The sequence below is a fragment of the Macrobrachium nipponense genome, chromosome 31, assembly GCF_015104395.2.
Source record: "Macrobrachium nipponense isolate FS-2020 chromosome 31, ASM1510439v2, whole genome shotgun sequence".
Taxonomy (NCBI): Eukaryota; Metazoa; Arthropoda; class Malacostraca; order Decapoda; family Palaemonidae; genus Macrobrachium; species Macrobrachium nipponense.
In genome coordinates this window covers 17,724,857-17,739,934 of record NC_061093.1, presented here as the reverse complement: position 1 = coordinate 17,739,934, position 15,078 = coordinate 17,724,857, and the positions used below count along the sequence as shown (strand labels likewise).

Sequence of the window (15,078 nt, the reverse complement as noted above, 5' to 3'; positions counted from 1 at the left end):
TCTAAAATGGGTTCCAACTCTTTTTCTTGTCTCTTCCATCCTGGTCTATTGTGGAGTCTCTCTTTTTTTTTTTTTTCCACTGGATTCTTTTATGATGCAGAAAGATTCTCATCTTATGTATAGATGTTCCACACAATCAACCTTTCCCCCCCCCCCTCCTCTCTGTCTCTGTCTCTGTCTCTCTGTCTCTCTTAATATGTATTAACCAATTACTTTCGACTAGATATATACCTACAAAGCTATGGAAAGAAGCGAGTGTAAGAAAAGTCTCTCTCTCTCTCTCTCTCTCTCTCTCTCTCTCTCTCTCTCTTGATGTATATATACCAATGACTTTCAACCAGTTACAAAACTGGTATGAAGGAATGCAAATGAGAACAGTTTTATTTCCTACGAAAACCTAACTATAAAAATATAATGTATATATAAAATATATATTTACAATAAAATAATAATTCACAAGCGATGGACAGGGCATAAAAGCAACATACTTCACTGTAGAATAAAGTATATAGTGCATCGCTTAAAGTTCATTATTATATCCACGAGGCAAGAAAAGCAGGAAATAATCCCCTGAAAGACATCATCCCTCCAAGACACTTCAGAAAATTGGGAGCGGTGTCGTCATCACACTACACGCTTTTAAGCTGGGGTATAAACACCTGATGAAAGGGATATTGGAAATTTTCCCCAAAGAGAGAGAGAGAGAGAGAGAGAGAATTCGAGGACTTGCCTACAGTGTGTGTGTGTATTGACTCTCGGGTGTCTAGATTAAAGTTGCCGCGCCGGGAAGGGTGGAAAATATTCATAAGGTCCTGCGAGGTGGATTCCAGGTGTTGAATAAAACATTTCCTTTATTTTCTACTAAGAGAGAAACATTACCCCTTCTTCTTCTGCTTCTCTGGCAAGGGGGATAAATGTGAGGGGAAGAGAGGTAAGGGTGGGTCGGCCGTGATGACGAAGGGAACGGAGATTGACTACCTGCTAATCTGATTTAGCTTCCACTGTTTTTGCAAAAAGTTCACGTAACTTCACGTAAACTTTTGCTTTTACTTTTGGGGTCCCTTCAGTTGAATGCAGAACGCATATTTAGTATTCGGGATACATCATACATGGCTTGAACCGTAATACTGGACTGAAAACAACTTGGTCTATTCCTTTGTGTTAGCTTCGTTAATTCTCAAAAACATGCGCCTAAGCAACGCACTTTTATTGTTGTCGATCGAAGCCCTGGAGGCTGCTTTGCTCACTGTGTCGACTTAGATCACAATCAAAATGTAGACGGTTCTAAACGCAAGGAAAGAACACAGTTTGCCTGAAGCTGAATACAATGAAGCATCAATATCCGAAGGCTTTCTTGAATGGAGGAACCACCAAACCAACAACATAAAACGAAAATCACCAATTCAATTAGGCATAGACTCACACCACAGAAAACCACACGGGAAGACAATGTTACACCAATCAAATACATCCATTTATTTTCCTCAAATACATAATTAAAGAGTGCTACACGTTCATAAATAAGGAGATAAAACAATAATGTCAATAGATGAGTACTAATGATGAATGGATTATTCCTAATTGAAGCGCAACTTTACGAAATGAGCCAGGTCATTTTAGGCGTAGGCCTTGACTCCCTTTGCCACCACGTTAGCTTGGAAGCCGCCGTCCTTGCTGACTGTGTATTCTACCGTCTGGACTCGCCCGTCGGGAAGTAGGACCTGTGGGAAGAATGCGACTACTGTTACCCGAAGGATCTACAGGAAAACAAAATATGTTGGGACTATGACCTAGAAGGATAGTAGGAACACTCACTAGTATTCAAATCAACTTTAGAGAGGAGCGTTGTAGCTATTCTGTGAGGTACATGCAGGAAAAATGACACTACTGGACTGTTACCTCAGGTACATGTGGGAAGAATGGGGCTACTATCACTTAAATTAGTTATAGGAGCAGTGATATTACTATTACTATTACCTCAGGAAAGTGGAATTATAGATTCTGGAGCTCTTCTATGCTAGACCTATGATTAGAGTGTTACTCTCTTTTCTCTTTGCCCAGAAATGGTAAAAGAGTTTCACTATAGTTGATTCACATCAACCGTGCATTTGATGCCTAAGCCAAGACTGGCCTAGACATCAAATGCACGGTTGATGTGAATCTACTATAGGCTCTAAGAACATAATAGTCTACCACTATCACTTCCAGGATCTGAAAGAAAAGGTAATACCTTTGCTGTCATAGTCTGCAGAAAGATTACCTGTGTTAATGACTACAGGTGTAAAGGACGAATGTGTAATCTACAGGCACCGCAGGACATATGTTACTACTACTGCATTATATATATATATATATATATATATAATATATATATATATATATATATTATTTAAAATATATATCTATATATGTATATACATATATATATATATATATATATGAAAGAAATTATTACTATAGTAGATTCACATCAGCGGAGCATTTGATGTCTAGGCCAGTCCTATACGACGCTCCTGATTGGCTGTTGATAAGCCAATGACAGGGCTGGAAACTCTCAGTCTCTTTCGAGAGTTCATATAGGCAGAATGTATGTTCCACCTCTCCTGAGGGATGCTTCTGAAAGACGTATCCCTCAGGAGAGGTGGAACATACATCCTGCCCATGTGAACTCTCTCTAGAGATTGAGACTTTCCAGTCCTGTGATTGGCTTATCAACAGCCAGTCAGGAGCGTCGTAAGGGACGGGCCTAGACATCAAATGCACAGTTGATGTGAATCTACTGTAGTACCAACTGTTACTAACATTACCTGAAAAAGAATCGTTACTTACGTATCCTGAAGAGGATTGTCGGAACTGCCCTAAACAGGACCATTACTGACTTTACCCGAGAAGATGACTTTAAATGACTCAGGCAAAGAGCAGAGAATACAAATCAATGACAATCTTGCAATACCTGGTTTTAAGCTCTTCTCAGAGTCTAGTTGATTACTGGACCAGTTAAGAAACCAGTAAACAATGCGCCGAAGCTTCTTCGGAGCAATCGAGTTTTCTGCACAGCGTATAATGCAGTATAGGTAACTCTCTCCCACGGCTCATGAAACTCTTAGCCGGCCGTGGTGGCCTATGTTAATGCGGTGCCAGACGCACAATTATGGCTACATTAAATAAAGTAAAAACTACTTAGCCTAGAAGGCTGCAATTTGTTATGTTTGATGATTGGAGGATGGATGATTTGGATACCAATTTGCAGCATTCTAGCCTCAGTAGTTTTTGAGATCTGTGGGCGGACAGAAAAAGTGCGGACGGACAGACAAAGCCTAAATAGTTTCCTTTACAAAAAACTAAAATGAAGGCAGCCAATACTATTGGTAACACTGATGAACTGACAACGAATTGGAATGATGAGTTTCTTTCTGATATTATGTTTGGCTACTGCAGTGTATTACTATTTTTATTCCACTTCTCTGGGGAGAATAATTTCAAATCATTCCTGTCAGTTTGAGGAAACAGGTGTGTATATATATATATATATATATAGTATATATATATATATATATATATATATATATATATATATATATATATATATATAGTCAGTGACGGTTGACCGTTTCAATCAAGCTGTGTGGACTGAACGCCCTTGTAATCAGTTCGTTAGTTTCGCACGAAGCTTTGTAAAATCACATAACTCACTCATGTCAGTGCAAATATACAATCAAGAATGCAAACAACTAAATTTTTCGAGTCTAGTTTTGCGTTCCAATCGAACAGATTCTTAAAGCTGTAGGCGTTTACATTTTAAAAGTGTGATTTTTTTTCAGTAATATAATAATAATAATAATAATAATGATAATAATAATAACACGATCCCAAGAATCTGGTAAAACTAGAGACTGAAGTAGCTCCAGGACTCATGCAGAAGAGTGTGCTCCTAGAAACAGTGCACATAGTAAGAAAAGTGATGGACTCCTCATAAGGAGGCAGGATGCAACCCGGGACCTCACACTATAAATATCACTCAGTCGAATTGGAGGACTGCGATAGACAAAAAACAAAAACAAAAAACAAAACAACAACAACAACAACAACAATATTAATAATAATAGTAAGTATAATAATAATAGTAATAATTGGAAGATAATAGAAGTCTAAAGCACAGGAAAATATACGCAAGTAAGCAAATTCATTTATTCATTTGGGACGTTGGCAGGAATGGATGTCAAAGAGAATTCGTAGAACGTGCCTAGAGGGACGGTTGTCAGGGTTAAGCCTACGTGACATTTCGAAGATTCTTGACAGAAATGAAAACACATTCAAAACTTGACTTGTTTCCTTGATTAAATGAGCCCGAATAGTGTCTTTAATGTAAAATGAAGTGAGGAAAAATCCCATTTTTCATGAACGGGGAACATCAGAATTTTTTTCAAGAACCGGTTTCGGATTATCGCGTCCCAGCATCATCTATATTACTGTTTTACAAATTCATTGTCAACATGTAACTTCCAAAATAAAATAAGTCCATTCGCAAAATGATCGAAAGAATGCATTTAAAGTGTCGGCAAGTTAAGTGAGCGCGTGTAAAGTAAAAACGAACAACAAAAATGTTTCGTAAATTCACAAAGTGTTAACGTTAACAAGGTTTGTACGCGGAATAAAAGTTGGGGATTGTTAAGTTTTCGTGATTGTGGCCTGTTATTCATCCAGGGGTCTCAAATGCACCCAGTGACAGGGAATCGTACAATTTTCAAACAATGAATTCTCAGCCAAACTCATCGATTCATCGCACTGATATAAGTCCTGAGATGACGTCCATTGTTGAAAAAGCAACGTCTAGACTTAAATACTTGTCAAGAAGGCATATTCCTAAAGCACATCATTAATACTTCTCCCAGGACTGGTCATTTTCATGACTCGACCTTCTTGTCAAGAGAGAGAGAGAGAGAGAGAGAGAGAGAGAGAGAGAGAGAGAGAGAGAGAGAGCTTCCACTTCAAATCTTCTGTCGACTGGTTTTCACGAAAATGACCTTAACTCTGGTACAAAATCAGTTTTAAAAAAATATGGAAGAAGCTACTTACGTCCCCGACCGGGAACCCTCTATTCCACCGCCCCCCCACCCCCATCCCCCACAGAAAGAAGAAGAAGAAGAAGAAGAAGAAGAAGAAGAAGAAGAAAAGAAGAAGAAGGTGGGCCATGAGGTAAATAACGAGTGCGAAAGATCGGCCTACGAGTGAAGTCTGAATACTCCCTATCCCCTTGAACGGTACGGCGTCATCCGACCCATAAAATGGGTACGTCTGACATCGCACAAGCGCTCGTACTATCGATTTGTGAATGGATTTTGAAATACCAACTAGACCTATAACCAAATGTTGCAAAAATGACAATAGTTCTCTTATATGTCATTTCGTTAAGCTGCTCTCTCTCTTCGAACTCGCAGCCTCAATAAACAAGGTATATGAAGCGCATGCGTGAGGGCGGGAGATCAGGATGGTGAGAGAGAGAGAGAGAGAGAGAGAGAGAGAGAGAGAGAGAGAGAGAGAGAGAGAGAGAATAAAATAATGGAATCTTCGCTTTTGTTCCTGCATTCACCACAAAGAGAGGGAGGCATTCTGTCAGCTTTTTGGTTCGTTTTTGCAATTTATTTCAGCATTCCCACCACCCGAGAGAGAGAGAGAGAGAGAGAGAGAGAGAGAGAGAGAGACCAACCCTACTCACTATTACTCTGTTTTTTTTCATCTGTCCATCCGTCTATGGTGTTTTTGTATGGCAACACTGTGTCCCGGGCTTTAGATAGTTACGCTATTTGTAAGTTTTAGTAATTAAAAGGATACCTGGGTGTACATTTGCAACTGAAAAGTGTTTTAATAATTTACTGTATGCGAATTGCACCGTTAATATTCGAAATAGGATATTATTATAATCGTTGAATGTAAGCTGAATGTAACTATCTAAAGCCCGGGACGCAGTGTTACCATACAAAAACACCACAGGCGGATGGACAGATGAAAAAAAAACAGAGTATAGTCCCAAAGCCACTAACACCATTTTCATTAGCAGCAATGAAAAGCAATGGAAAAAAGTATACTGGCAGAATTGCATGATCAGGACGCATTAGCCGGTCCATCACAAAAGAGGCCAAACACTAAGCCTTTTTGCACGCATTAATATACACGCACTTAGGAGGACACATTAGCCTAATAAGATCATTCAACGGGCGAGCGAGTTCCGTTATATTAAGTGCTGGCAGAACCACTTTGCAGTATTTTGGCCTACAGGGGCCATAAGAATGTTAATACAAGCGATACTTTACTGATGATTTAGTAGACGCAAGGAAATGTTGTAGTGTCGACGAATTCTCTCCCACGGGAGGCTCCACTTCGACTCTAAGTCCACTTTGATCCCTCATTACTTTAAACAGCTATTCGGACGAAATAAACTGCCTTACTATGCATTTTCGTTCTGAGTTTTTTTCTGGAATGAAGCTAACAGTGTTCCTTTGAAACAGATTTCTAAATAAGGATTTATAGTCTGTTGACTGCCCTTCATGGTTTGCAGTTGATGAAGATTTAAACACAGAAAGCTGTATCGAAATGTGGGGTAGAGCAGATTCAGTCGCCCGGAGGAATGTACGGAGGAAGAAAGCAATGAACTTGCGGTAATCATGGATCGTGGAAGAAAGCCGATCTCTGATTCATGATACCTGACTGATTTTCGTATTCAACGCTAACTCTGAGATAACGATACATTTTCAGGTCTTCATAACCTTTAAAAGAAAAATTTACGTCCGCGGTGCAGACAAATGAAGTAAACGTATGCAATATAAAATATATATATAGATATATAGGAATATATGATATATATATATATATATATATATGTATATCTATACATGTATCTTTGAATGTATGTATATATGAATATAATCTGTTTCATCAATACTGTATATATGTGTATATAATATATTTACGCAATGGACAAATTATGCTGTGTGTATTATATATATATATATATATATAATATCTATATATATATACATATATATAGATTATATGTGTGTGTGTGTGTGTGTGTGTGTGTATGTAGTTTTAAAATCCACCTACTTAGCTCCTTCGACGCGAGGTAAAAATAAATAAATAAAGAAATAAAGAAAAACAAACAAATAAACAAAGCCATTGACTGACCTGGTATGACCCACTGGTGTCGTCTCCATTACGGGCCTCTGCATGAGCATAGTCGTTGCCAGAGTAGTCGTCCTTCACGGCATAATTAAACTCGTACTTAGCTGGCGTCTGCGAAAAAAAAGGAAACAAAAGATATAAACAGTTGTTAATGAACTGAGTTATCATTTACTGAAAAAAGAAAAGAAACGCGCAGCACTTAAAGAGAAGGAAGTTCTTTTAAACAGACTTGAACTATCTTCCAACTATGTATAATAATCATATGATTTCCTCATTAAAAAGATAAATAACTAGACAATGCGCTGCTGAAGTGTCTTCGGAGTAATCGAGTTTTCTGTACAGCCTACAATGCTGTATGAAACTCTCTGCCAGGGGCCCATGAAACTCTCAGCCGATGCCCGTGAAACTTTCAGCCACAACCCGGTGGTTGCCTGTTTTGTTGGCACCTATAGCTGTGCTGTGCCAGACGCACGATCAAGACTAACTTTAACCGTACATAAAATATAAACTACCGAGTCATGAGGGCTGCAATTTGGTATGTTTGATGATTGGAGGGTGGATGAGCAACATAGCGAATTTGCAGCCTCAGTAGTTTTGAAGACCTATGGGCGGACGGACAGACAAATAGCCCTCTCAATAGTTTTCTTTTACATGCAACTAAAATGCAGAGAATTTCGAGAAGGAAAAGCTATACGTTTGAAAACTTATATCCTTGACGAAGTCTTCATCATGACCCTTGGATACAGACAACCATATACTGAAAATATCCCTTTTTGTTCTTTTTGTTTTTGTTCTTCTAGAGCAGAACAAAGAGAGTAAATCTTTCATCTCTATGCAAGTTACAACAACCAAATACTAAAGTATTTACTCGAAAGATTAATATGAAAAGTAACGAAGAAACTAAGTAGATGAACGAGAAGATAGGAAAGTTACCAAAAAATCGTATTTTTCGGGCGAGTTTTCTAAACCGGGGAAAACTTCTCAGTAAATCAGGTGAATCCAGAGGTCCACACCAGGCTCTTCATACCCTTGATCTCCTAACAATATTCATAGGACGCCACTGGAAGGACCCGCGTTGGTCTACTCTAGAACAAGTGAGCCTAGACCTAACCAACAAGTGAGCCTAGACCCAACCAACAAGTAAGCCTAGACCCAACCAACACGTGAGAATAGATCCAACCAACCATTAGCGAGCAAAAAAAACAAACAAAAAAATCAAATTTCACATCACCGCAAGAGAAGAACGCAAATCTATAAAATAACAACTGAAATCTATTAAAGACAAGAAAGATATGCTCCTCCAAACCACCGAAACGAGAGTGAAAAACGAGTCTTGCAAAATTCAAGTCGAGAGAGCTTTACTCCACTATGACACCACGGCACTTGACGGGCTCCACTCATGGACACTTCCAAGAGCCGATCTCCGAGGAATATATATCCTTTCTCATTCCTCCGAGCGGCTGGAGAGGCAGAGGAGGAGCATCCAGGGAAAAGGAGAGAGAGAGAGAGAGAGAGAGAGAGAGAGAGAGACTTAAAGCTAACATTCCCAGCTGGCGTTCGGAGATTTACAGGATGATTTCAGGGCACTGACTGGAAGCAACGCCTGCGGGGCAGATGTCGGCCTAAGCCTTGGCCCCTTGGGCAGGGCATAGATGTCTCATACACGTGTGTACTTTTAATACACCTGTAATGTGTTACTTTATGAAGAACTCTCGATAATGATGACTTGAGAATAATTCGCAAATCATAGACTTCTCTGTCACTCCTCACATCTTCGTTAGTTTCTTCAATTCAAAGATGAAGCAAGGGAAAAATAAATAAATAAATAAACAACCGCAATACAAATAAAATGGAAACATATTCAGATGCATTTGAAGTCACTCAGAAAATAAATTTGAGAGGTTATCAGATACCGACATTCGTGAGTAGTGCAAAACAATACACTGAATAATCAATTGAGAGAGAGAGAGAGAGAGAGAGAGAGAGAGAGAGAGAGAGAGAGAGAGAGAGGTCTTGAATAAATCCAAATGAAACTCAGACGTAGGTAAGTGAGTCTCAGTGAGAAAGGGCTAAGCAGACAGTCTGAAAAACTCGTTCTTTGCTTCATAAGGTAAACTGAAAATTCCATTACGAACCGCCCCCTCCCCCAAACTCTCTCTCTCTCTCTCTCTAAGAGTGATTTAACGTATTGTTTTCCACAAGATATGAATGTAAGTTCCTGAGAAGCACCACTTCTGCTACGGTACTTTATGTCTCAGTCAGAAATAAAAAAAGATAAGTATATCTTAGTTTAACCAGACCACTGAGCTGATTAGCAGCTCTCCTATGGCTGGCCCAAAGGATTGGATATTTTTGCGTGGCTAGGAACCCATTGGTTACCTAGCAACAGGACCTTCAGCTTATTGTGGGATCCGAACCACATTATATCGAGAAATTAATTTCTAAATACCAGAAACAAATCTCTCTGACTCACGTTGGCAGAGTGGGGAATCGAACTCGGGACTACCAAATTCGTAGACGAGCACGTAAACCACTCGTCTAACGAGGAACAGTCAGAAATCAAGTGGCCTTTTTCGTTTAACTGTAACCAAAGCAATTATTTATTCATTTATCTATGCTTTATTTGTTTACTTATTTACTTATTTGTTTTTCATTTGCTTCGTCTTTCAATTAAAGGACGAATGCAGAATTTAGGCCAAAGGCCAAGCACTGGGACCTAAGAGGTCATTCAGCGCTGAAACACAAAATGACAGTGAAAGTTAGAAAGGTGTAAAGGAGGAAAACCTCTAAGCAGTTGCACTATGCATCAGTCATTAGGAGCGGGTGGAAAGTAAGATGGAAGAAAGAGAATACGAAAGGAGGTACAGTGAAAGGAACGAAAGGGGTTGCTGCTAGGGGCCGAAGGTTCGTTGCAAACAGCCTTAAGTAATGCCTACAGTGCACCACAAGAAGCGCAAAGACGGCACTACCGCCCTACGGGATTTAAACTGAAGGAATTAACGGAGTAGTGAGGAGTGACAGAGGAGTCTCTCTCTCTCTCTCTCTCTCTCTCCAACTCGAAATCTCTCCGTGTCATTTTGAGTTTCCGGGAACTGGTGCGGTCTGCAATTCAAATGGTTCCTTCGCCACTCAAAAGGAACCTTAGTCCTTTTGAAAGACCGGACAATAACTCTCCACCTTTCCCCTCTTCTCCTCCTTTCGGTCTGTCCACTTTCCTCCTCTTTTTGAAACGATGAAGGAGAAGAAGAAGAAGAAGAAGTAAAGAAAAACAGGGGAGAAAGAAAAAAAAGGGTGGGGTTGCTGGTGGGTGGATTGTATTGGCACTGAGCCATGAGCGATGAAAAATGCAATCGTATTCCCCCTTCGATATTTGAAGTGTACAAAGGCCGTTGGTCTCTAGCGATATATATCTTTAATATTTATAACGGTGAAGCACAATATATAGTATCTGTGTATTTATTTTTATTCAATATATAATACTATATATGTGTGTGTATGTGTATATACATATACATATATATATATATAATATATATATATAGGATATATATATATATATATATATATATATATATATGGTGTTAAATAAACAGGGGTGACCATCTTGAACCAAAACAATATCTTGAACCAAAACAATTTCACGACATCAGCAGCCGCATAGATCTGCGCAGAGGACCAACTTCATGACATACACCGCGCCACTCACCTCTACACAGCACGACATCTAGTGCTTTCCTGATCAGCTCTCCCTTCCTAACAAGAATAGTCTTTCCGGTGACCTACTCTTCCCATTCTCTTCGCTTAACCGAACCAACCACATTCATAAATCTATCCACATGAAAGAACCAGGCTCATGTTCTTTGTTCCAACTTATGGTGAAAACGTCTGATTTCTATCTGTAATACTGAGTTGAGTTGAGTATAGAATTAGGGCCCAAGGCCAAACACTGGGACCTGTGAGGTCATTCAACGCTGAAATGGAAATTGACGGTAAAAGGTTTGGAAGGTGTAACGTGAGGAAAAACTCAACGCAGTTGCACTACGAATCGAGTATTGGGAGAGGGTGCAGAGTAAAATGAAGAAAGAATATATGAAAGGAGGTAAAGTAAAAGGAACACGACAGGGGTTGGTTGCAACTCGGATCCCAAACCAGGCACGCTGCAAGAACCTTAAGTAATGCCTTCAGTGCACCGCAAGAGGTCCACTGACGGCAATACACCCGCCCCCCCCCCCCCTTTCCCCCCCCCCCCCCCCCCTCTTAATATAAATGGAGTTATGTCACTCTTCTGGCAAGTGATCAAATCAAGTCCAAACTTCGCCTTTTAGATGTAAGCAGGTTATAGGATTCAGAATCAGGAGATAACCAGCTAGAGGTTTAGAGTTGATGATAATCTCATACAAAAATCACCTCTTTTATCTACATGTCACATCAATTAATAAGGCGTGATACGACCTCCAGCTTACTTGGGACATCTGCAATATTTTCTCCTCAAACTTAAGTTGTAAATATTAAAACGTGCTAAAATCTACAGTCAAATAGAGCCTTTTTCCACCAACGAAAATTAAAATAAATGGGCGATATTTTAGTAGAAAAATATATGTTCCCTACAGGTTAACATGCACGTGATTTATTCTTTACATTTTCAGTTTAATAAATAAATCATAAATATCTTATCCTGAAATTTCCTGAATTTTTAACTCTAAGTGAAACACCTTTTTCAGACCTTTTTTCAAACTTCCCCAACAAGAAAAACAATAAAGTAGTTTGTAGGTTTATTCACCGAGTAAGTAAAAAAAAGTAAGTTACACTCATATTTTCACGTATTAATTTTATTCTTACTTCTAGGAAATATTATGACTTATTTTTTTTTTAAAGAAGTTTTGGTTTCCTACATTTAAAATCTCAGCCTCAGCCATTTTTTTGCCTTTCTAAATATTTTTGCGAAGAGATGCAGTAATGTCTGGCCATGTCGAGCTTTTTTTACTCTTCGCTCGCAAAAAATAAAAAAAATAAAAATAAATAAAAAGTGCAAACAAAAGAAAAACGAAAGACGTGACAAAATAGCAGAATTTGGACCCCTCCGACTTTTCCAAGGTTTTCATTTTCTTCCTTCATTAGCTATTCATATCTTTTTTCTTATGAAAAGGTATTTCTCTTTGTTCCATTTGCATAATATTTTTTCATGGAGATTCCTAATTCTCTTTGGTCACTTTTAAAAGTTTTTATCTGTGTATTATTATCCCGTTTATTTTTCCCCTTCATATATATATATATATATATATATATATATATATAATATATATATATATATATATATATATATATATATGTTTGTGTGAATTGATATCATCAACGTGATTCATCTACAGTATTAAGCTCAACTGTCATTTAATATCCAATTCGCTCTACCTCGAAATTAATATATTTTCATATAAAATATATTAATTCCGAGTTAGAACGAATTGGATTGTAAAGGGCATTTGTAGTTTAATTTTTATGTATGTATATATATATTATATATATATACGTATATATATATATATATATATATGTGTGTGTGTGTGTGTGTGTGTGTGTGTGTGAGTGTGTGTGTGTGTGGTGTGTGTGTTGTTTACGTATTTTATACATGAAATATATATGTATATATATATATATATATATATATATATATATATATATATATATATATATGTGTGTGTGTGTGTGTGTGTGTGTGTATATATATATGTATATATATATATATGTTATGTATATGTATGTATGTATATGTATATATAATCCTCTCAAGACCGCAAATATATAATTCTCTCTAGAGCACATTCATATCTCTATACACAAAATAAAATCAATATGAACTCCCAACAGTGACTGTCCTACGCTATCTCCTCTTTATTAGCCACAAGTCTCTATCCATATCATTCCTTATTCGCCTCCCCCCAACCTAATTACCTCCACCCCTTTATATAAATCGGGCACCATGATCTCTTTTCAATACTTACGTCGGGTTCGTACGAGGGTGGGTTTCGGTAGGGGTTGCTAGGGCGGGCGGAGACTGCCACCAACAGGACAGCGAAGAGTGCGACCTGCAAATGAATAATAATAATAATAATAATAATAATAAGTTAATGAATGAGTTTTGAAATGCAACTTTTGGAATGCTGCAGAATGTGATAAGGTTTTTATAGCAACTGTAGATCATTACTCGTATGTTGTAGAGAGAGAGAAAGAGAGAGAGAGGAGAGAAGGGAGAGGAGGAGAGAGTTTTTTCAAAAATTTCCCGTTTTCTATCAGCTCATCAAAATTTCAAAGCGGGAACTCACTCTCGACCCATTCAGCAGAGAAAGGGGCGTTTTATACCCTGCCCTTTTTTCCCCACGATTTTTATTCGTCCGTCGCCCGTCCCACCTCCCACACGGGCGCACATTCGCCTTTGCCAACACCAAAAGACTCTCACTATTTCAAACGAAACTGCCGCTGGCTGAAATATTTCGGTCACTTCTTTAACCGATATAAGCAGCGATTTTTTTCCCCTTTTTGCTGTAATAACACATTCTACCATTTTAAAATCACTATAGGAATGGACTATAGACTTTAAGCCAATAGCAAAGCGCTGGGGACTAAGATGTTATTCAGCGCTGGGAGGGAAATTGAGAGTAAAAAGGTTTAAAAGGTCTAACAGGAGGAAAACCTCGCAAATGCACCACGAAACAAATGTTAGGAGAGGGTTGAGGAACGTAAGACGAAAGAAAGAGACTATGAACGGAGGTTCAGTACAAAGAAGGGATATGGTTCCAGCCAGGGGCCAAAAAGGACGATGCAAAGAGCCTTTAGTAATACATACATATACGGGGTAAAAAAAAATCCTAGACTTAAATATTCATTAGATATACGTAAAAGAAGATATCGTGTTTAGGAAGAAGCGCAATGTTTCTATTTAAAAAAAATAAAAAAAAGAAAAAGAAAACAAAGAAAAAAAAACAGGCATTACAGAACAAAACAAACAAAACTAAAACCTATATTTTTTTTTTTATCAAAAATAAACTGTACATTCACCCACGATATGTGCTAATCACAAAACAAATGTTCTAACTGAGCCCTCGGCATATGCAACGAAGACACGTCACTGCATTCCGTCAAAGCTGACCAAATATTCCACTGAAAGAAGATGTAAGACCTTCAATTTGATCTTCACAACTTCGTCAATTTTACAAAGTCACCATAATTGCCACGAGTTCAGTCTAATCTATCAGGCTTCGGTTGGAAGTTATGAGTCTAATTACTACCTGACGTTTACCGCGAGGTTAATGGATTCGGCGGGAGCAGGCCATGGAATGTTGCATACTGCCAGCGGTGAGATATAACACTAATTCTCAGAAATGAACTGCACTGGTTATTAAAAAAAAATAATAAAAAGTGGAAACGACCATTGATCGACAGTTCCCGGAAATGGAAAACAAACCAAGATTTTTGGAACTGGAATTTCAACTTTAAGCGCTTGCACCTACGAGGTCATTCAGCGGCGAAAATAATATTTAAATCAATTATTAGGTGATGTTGGAGAGTTTGATGGAAGAAAGAGAATATAAACGGAGGTATAGTAAAAGGAATGCAAGGGGTTGCAGGTAGCGGTCGAAGGGAACGCCGCAAAGAACCCTGAGTAATGCTTACAGTGCACCGTACGAGGTGCTTTAACTGGGTCCCCCACAAACCCCCACAACCCACTTCGAAATTCCTACCCTTCCTGGAAATAGTGTAAGTCTTCAATCTCTCTTTCCCAGGATTTAAAATGTCAGCGAAAGGTGAGAGACAATAATAATAATAATAATAATAATAATAATAATAATAAAATTTCATGCAACGGCCATCTTTCAAAACACACTTCATTAAACAGAATGGCCG

The 15,078-nt window shown here is 38.3% G+C and overlaps 1 protein-coding gene across 1 annotated transcript in view; it reads right to left on the bottom strand.

Moving 5' to 3' along the window:
• Positions 1-1,461: 1,461 nt before the first annotated feature.
• The window catches only part of LOC135206653 (probable ATP-dependent RNA helicase DHX34), a gene marked incomplete in the record, with an annotated part of 314,170 nt that continues 300,553 nt past the window's right edge, over positions 1,462-15,078 (bottom strand). The window contains 3 exon segments of the mRNA XM_064238012.1: positions 1,462-1,721; positions 7,183-7,290; positions 13,179-13,262. Of these exon segments, the coding sequence (XP_064094082.1) occupies positions 1,617-1,721; positions 7,183-7,290; positions 13,179-13,262 (297 nt within the window).